The following is a 6,461-nucleotide window of genomic DNA, read 5'->3' as shown; positions in this document are numbered from 1 at the left end:
ATTCCTTTCAACACTGCAATTGTTTGGAAGGACTTTTATCAGACTGTCATAACGTTTTCCTTTTCATACTTAATACCTCCATCACATTTAATAATGGATTCTAGGGTAAATATAAAAATTTTGCCGGGAAAAACTATATATATTTGCATATCATTAAAATAAGTATACATCGTTCGTAACTGGCTGAACAATCAACGTATGACACACATTGCAGTCAACAAAATTGCGTACATATTAGCAATAATAACAATTAGAATACCGTTCCTCCGGTCCCGGTTAGAATCTCGATGTACCATCCTATGAGTTTAAATGTCTTGAACTCAATATAAACATTGGATCTATCGAAGCAAGAAATTGTCAACATTTCAGATAATTGCAAAATTAGATTCCATCTAGGAAAGCTCTTAATATTTTTGATTATTTGTCGACGTTGTTAGGCATTTTCCTAACTTACTGCGATATACATAAAACTCTTCAAAATAATACAGTTTCCACTAATCATGTGATTGTCTGAAATCTTAAATGATTGAAACTTGATTGGAACTGATAAGGTAAACCTGAGTAGAAGCAAAGATTTCTTGTTTGTAATATTCAATCGAACAATTATTTGATTAAATATTTTTTTTTTTTTGTTTTGCTGATAAAGTCCGAAATTCATAGGGTCGCCTAATAGATGGCAAAAGGTTATCGAGTAAAACAACAATTATATTATTAATTAAACATTCATTAGTTTTATGCAAAAAAAAAATAAATAAATAAAAAAATGGAATGCAATTTGAAACTTAAACCTTAAACGCTGACAGTTGTGTGTATATTGGTTATTTTTTTTTTTGAATTTTGTTGAAATCTATTTTTTCCCGTAAACTGCACTAAAAACAACTTTAATAAAAAAAAATGAAACGACATGTGGATACAAATCTAAAATGTAACTGAAATACTCATAAAAAGAAGAAAGAAAAAAAAAAAAAAAACACGATAACGAAGAGCGCACTATCGTAAACGATAGGCAATTCTGTATTAGGTAAATTATTACACACTTATCCTTTGGTATATTCAGACGTTAAAACGAATAAACTCAGCTCAAAATGCACACATTTGAATTTATAAATAATTTGAATATATACTCGTATGTAAAGTATGGAAGGGAGTTTTATATACAAGTATATGGTCGTATATATAGTTTCCTAAACAGAAAGCTTGACGTTGACAACAAAAGCCTTTTAGCAAATTATTGTACCGTTTATATACTTAATTGCGTATGTATATATACACATATACACATATATATATCCATACACATATATATATATATATATATGCACATTTATATATATATATATAGGATTTTCTATAAGGGCTTCCCACCTTCCTTTGTTTCTCTTCTTTTTTTTTATGTTTTCGCTATTGTCCTTAAAAATTCGAATATTTAAAACAAAAAGCAAAGCAAATGTCTTAAAACTTATTACGATCCAATCGTCAATCATAAAATATAACAAATTATTTAAATTTTGTTTCTCTAAACATCCGTTAGATTGCGATAAGTTCACATGCACATAGTGCTACTTTTCCCAATCCTATGGAAAAATGCAAGAAGTGCGCAATATCTCTGCGATTAATTTATATACATTATGCTTGTAGGTGGTTGCTCTTTGATTGGGAACATGTAGAAAAGAAATTTTATTGAAAAATCTACTCCCGGCTTAGTAGATTTCATTAAGCGTAATGTTAAGTTAATAAACCAAGTCCCGACATAAGTCTGCTCATACTGGCAACGTTACGCAATTATTCTGTTTTCTGAAATGACGAAAACAAATTGGAGAAGTATAGAAACACAAACGCTGGCAAATGAAAACTCAAAGTTCAGTTAGGTACGCCCTTAATAAAAAACCTTACATATTATATGTATATAGAAATATTTTAGCGATAATTATAAGAAAGTCGTAAAGAATAGGTTTAGAGAGAAGATGTATGTAAGTTAATCCAGAAGTTTTTGAATAGTATAAAAAGCCATTGATTGTAGCGGTAGTAGCACAGTAAATTCTTTTCTTTTTTTTTTTTTTTTGATTTTTTTCAGTTATTAACACATTTACCCAATACAGTATTGCTGTCCAGCCTTCCATTGTGATACATTGGAATACGGTCAACATGGCAAACCCGATATTGTCAAAACTAGTAATGCCAGAATTCGGTCCATCCCACTTTTCCAGACACATACTCGTATTATAATTACATACGTATGCACCGCCTGACTTATCCGCTTCTTTATCCGAATTACAAGGCGTTTCTGATTCACCTTCTTTAACCGGTTTATCTGAAATAGTAAAATCATTAAAATATTATTAAATAAAATTCGCCAAACAATAGTAGCATCATAAATGCTTCTTTTTTTTCGGGTCTCTTTTTTTTTTTTCATTTGAATTTTCATATATACTTGGATCTTCTAAGCTATAACAAGTCTTATGCAATGTTCCCGAATAGAACTCGAGTCCAATGATGGCGAATATAACGATCGCAAACAAGACCAAGAGTCCAATTTGTAGTAACGGTGCCATAGCCTTGATAATGGACTTTAAAACTACTTGTAAACCTGTATTCGTTAAAAAAATAAATAAATAAATAAAAATACAAAATATAATAGTTTAAGAAAAAACGAAGAGAAAGCCAGGTTGTGGTGGCATATGAAAAGAAATAAAAATATTGATTAGTAAGAGTTTATGATAAAAAAAAATTTTTTTTTTTTTTTATATATTAAAATTATTCCTACTAATAATAATAATAATAATGCCATTGAACTAAAATGAAATAAAATTAACTAAAAGCATTTTACTAATAATAATGATTTGCTAGAAGAACTTGATGGAAAAAAGTTTTCCTAGAAAAGTAATAAAAATTATATTAAACAAATGAAGAGATTTGATGATTTGATGAAATTCATGAATATATAATGTGTATATATATATATATATATATTTGTACTAAATCACTACTCACTAGGAATTCCAGAGACTAATTTTAAGGGCCTTAGCACACGAATGGCCCTAAGTGTTCTTAGATCTACATTCTGCCCTAATTGTGGGAATTGTGTCATGAATCTGCACAATTTTTGGTTTATTTTTTTTTTTTTTTTTAGCAATAAATTTTGTTGTAATGAGAAATAATTATAAAAAAAAAAAAAAAAAAAAAAATGAAAACAATTATTTGCATTAATATTTTATGTATATATGTAAATCTAGAATTAAAATAGATGATGAGGAGAAGAGAAGAATATTATAAATAAAATATTTTTGTTGCGATTGAAAGAGAACAGAAAAGATTTATTAAAAAAAAAATTTTTTTTTAAATAAATAGCAAAACAAAAGACACACGAATATATGTTGTAAGGACTTTTGGAAAATTTAAAGACACATCTAAAGTCTTAACTAACATCTAAACTATTTGCTAAAACATTGTGATATTATCGATAGTCTCGAGTAGATGACGAAGAAAACAATCCGTACTAAGTATAATACGCTAATATTTGTCTATATCTATATTCTAGAAACTAAACATTGCATCAATGTGCTGAGATAACACTTCAGTTCTAGATCAGACTAAAACATTTTCCAAATCCTCATTGAAAGCTAACGGCGCATTCATTATAAATACATGCTTGCATTTAGTTTTGTTCAGCGATATCTATTGTTGAAAATGATTAAGTAATGCGAAGTACCAATGTGCACAACGTTTAAATTCGATTTCGATTTCGATTTCGATTTTGACCTTTTTCTCTATGAAATTCAGAATTTTCCATTTAGTATTATTGAGTTATTCCATGCATACAGGCGCTGACCTGTTCATTATTTTTGTCCTTTGATTTGAAGAAATCTACTACCGAGGCCCATCAAACACTTTTACAAGCTTATGATAATGCCGGTCCATTATACTGCAATTGGCAGCTTTCGTTTGAGCGGCTTAAAGGTGGCGATTTTTATATCAATTACAAAGTACGGTCTGAAAGACTGAAAACGTTGGAACATTTACGGGACGAAAACTCTCAAGAAACTTTCAAACTGTAACCAAAAAGAAAACATTTCTGTAACGTATTGTGACCGATGATGAAAATCGGATCTACTATGGCAATTCCAAGCGCAAAAAATCATAAGTTAGTTCGGAAGATCCATCCACATCGACACCGAAGCGGAATATTTATGGTCATGAAGATTTGCTGTGCATATGGTGGGGATCAGCAAGGTGTAGTGTATTAGGAGCTGCTAAACCCGAATGAAACCGTTACTGCAGGTGTCTACCGACAACGAATTGAACAAATTGAGCGACGTATTATTACATAAAAAGAACAACAATAGCGGTTAACAGACGCTCTTCGACACGTTACAAGAGTTGTCAAGGATACACTCTTGCAGCTTGAACGAAAAGCTCTGCCGCACCCGAACATAGCGCCTGGACCCATTCGCTGCGGTATGGCTTGACGTGCACAGTGTTTCGAGATGCTGAAGAAATGTGAAAATGGATCGATGATTGATTGCAACGCAGCCAAACCAATATCGTTGCTTTGACACGGTATCGTCATGTTGCCAGAAAAGTAGCGAAAAGTTATCGTAAAACGATAGAAAATGTTTTGATTAAATTATATTGTACCGATTTTTCTCAATAACTGCCTTTTTCAAGTGAACAAAAATGTTTAAAATACATGCAAGCACCTATATATTATATGTTGAGTGAGAACTGTAACTAAAATGTAATTTAAGAGAGATACTAAGTTTTTAAAAAAAAAACACAAAACTATTTGAAATAAACGCACGCACAAATATATGTTCGCTTTTTTAAAGATTTCTTCAACGATTAAAACAATTGCCGTCTCTCGAAATGCATTCAACTCATGCGGATTTTCCGAGTTTTTAGTTAGATTCGATGATTGAAAGCCAAAAAGAGGAAGAAAAACATTAGAAAACTGTAATGGATGATTAAACGTATCAACTAACATATTCCGTTTGATATTTCATTATATTTTTCGCGAGCATTTAATATTTTACGTCTGAAGAGCCTATGTCGTAAATAGTAAGTAAGATAGCATGCATCGTTCCAGGCACGATGCTAGAAACGCTTTGGGCCGTTTATTGTTACCTCTTCGCAAATTAAGATGTTAAGAAGGTCCACTGTAGAGTTTCAACGACAATAACTATCTATGCCAATGCCATTGTTGTATCTTGTTAAGCGTAAAATCTTCGTAACTAATGTTGCGTTAATGTAAAGAGTATTTTCATAGTAATTAGTATCCTAAGTGTTAAGTGTACGAAAATTAGCATGTAGGGTGGATCGAGAAGACAACTATTGTCAATAATTTCGTCGACGAAATTTCGCCGTTATTACAGGAGAATAGGCAAACCTATATCATTTGCCAAAGTTGAACTTTTCTCTTTCTAACAAAAATCTGTTATACAATTTTAAACTTTTCATTAATTAATATATGATTTGATTTATATTATAAGCGAATATCTAATGAATAGTAAAAAGAATCTTAATCCCATCAAGCATATTCTGACCATGAGCTTTATCATTGCGAATATATGAAATTTCATATTGCGCTTACGTTTCGTGCACTATTGCTTAGGCGTACGAATAGAATATACTTTCAAATTTTTGTACATTTATATGACGTAATTTACGAGCAGTAACAAAAAACAAAAAAAAAACAATTTTTTATTCCTTTCTAAAAGCAGAGGAGTTCTCAGTTTACATGCTACTGTAGGGACTGACCTCCGTCTGATTTGGCCCATTTTCAATACCGACCAACTTTCAATGTTTTTGCAATATTTGCGCCCAAAAGTTTGTTTACCGCCGGCATTACGCTGACGGACAGATGAACATAGATGCTGATTAAGCATATGCCTACAATGCGGGGTCACTGAAGCTTCCCTTTGGACTGGGCAAACATTTTGACAAAAAGAATATATCTCTCACACTTACACTTATTTGATGGGCAACATAGCATTACGGATACGGATTGATTGAAATTGTAGCCCTCTAAAAAGATGTTTAATAGAACTTATCTGATGTTAAAAGTTTTTAAAGAAATATTGAATAAAAAAAAACGAAAATTATTTACTAAACTAAAACTTGGATGTGAGATCAGTTTGGCATATCTTTTATTATTGCTTAACAGATTTTAGCATTACGCAGGAAGATAGCTCGAAACAAGTTGTGTATTATTTTGAAAAATTCCAAAAATTTCTTACGAGTATCAAAGAAAATTTCGATCTTTCCGGAATTATCCGGAATTCATATCTTTGTTTTTTCGGCTTCCCAATCCAACTAATAATAATAAACATGAAGGTAAATAACGCATGCATTCCCCTTATTTTATTTATCGAAAACGATTGTAAATAATTTCTTTAAAATCTTTTTCAATTTTTATATCACACACACACACACACACACACACACACACACACACACACACACAC

General features: G+C 31.0%; 1 protein-coding gene across 9 annotated transcripts in view; it reads right to left on the bottom strand.

The window, feature by feature from the left end:
* The window catches only part of LOC119645053 (voltage-dependent calcium channel type A subunit alpha-1), a 115,680-nt gene that overhangs the window by 100,190 nt on the left and 9,029 nt on the right, over positions 1-6,461 (bottom strand). For 8 of the 9 annotated variants that reach the window (XM_038044926.1, XM_038044896.1, XM_038044877.1 and 5 more), the window contains 3 exons: positions 2,992-3,092; positions 2,432-2,587; positions 2,091-2,311 (listed from right to left, as the gene is read on the bottom strand). In XM_038044926.1, the coding sequence (XP_037900854.1) occupies positions 2,091-2,311; positions 2,432-2,587; positions 2,992-3,092 (478 nt within the window). The remainder of the gene's footprint in view (positions 1-2,090; positions 2,312-2,431; positions 2,588-2,991; positions 3,093-6,461) is intronic. The other variant, XM_038044944.1, reaches the window with a different exon arrangement.

Source organism: Glossina fuscipes, unplaced genomic scaffold, assembly GCF_014805625.2.
Source record: "Glossina fuscipes isolate IAEA_lab_2018 unplaced genomic scaffold, Yale_Gfus_2 0, whole genome shotgun sequence".
NCBI lineage: Eukaryota > Metazoa > Arthropoda > Insecta > Diptera > Glossinidae > Glossina > Glossina fuscipes.
The sequence above is the reverse complement of the archived record's forward strand: the minus strand, read 5'-3'. Positions and strand labels throughout refer to the sequence as shown.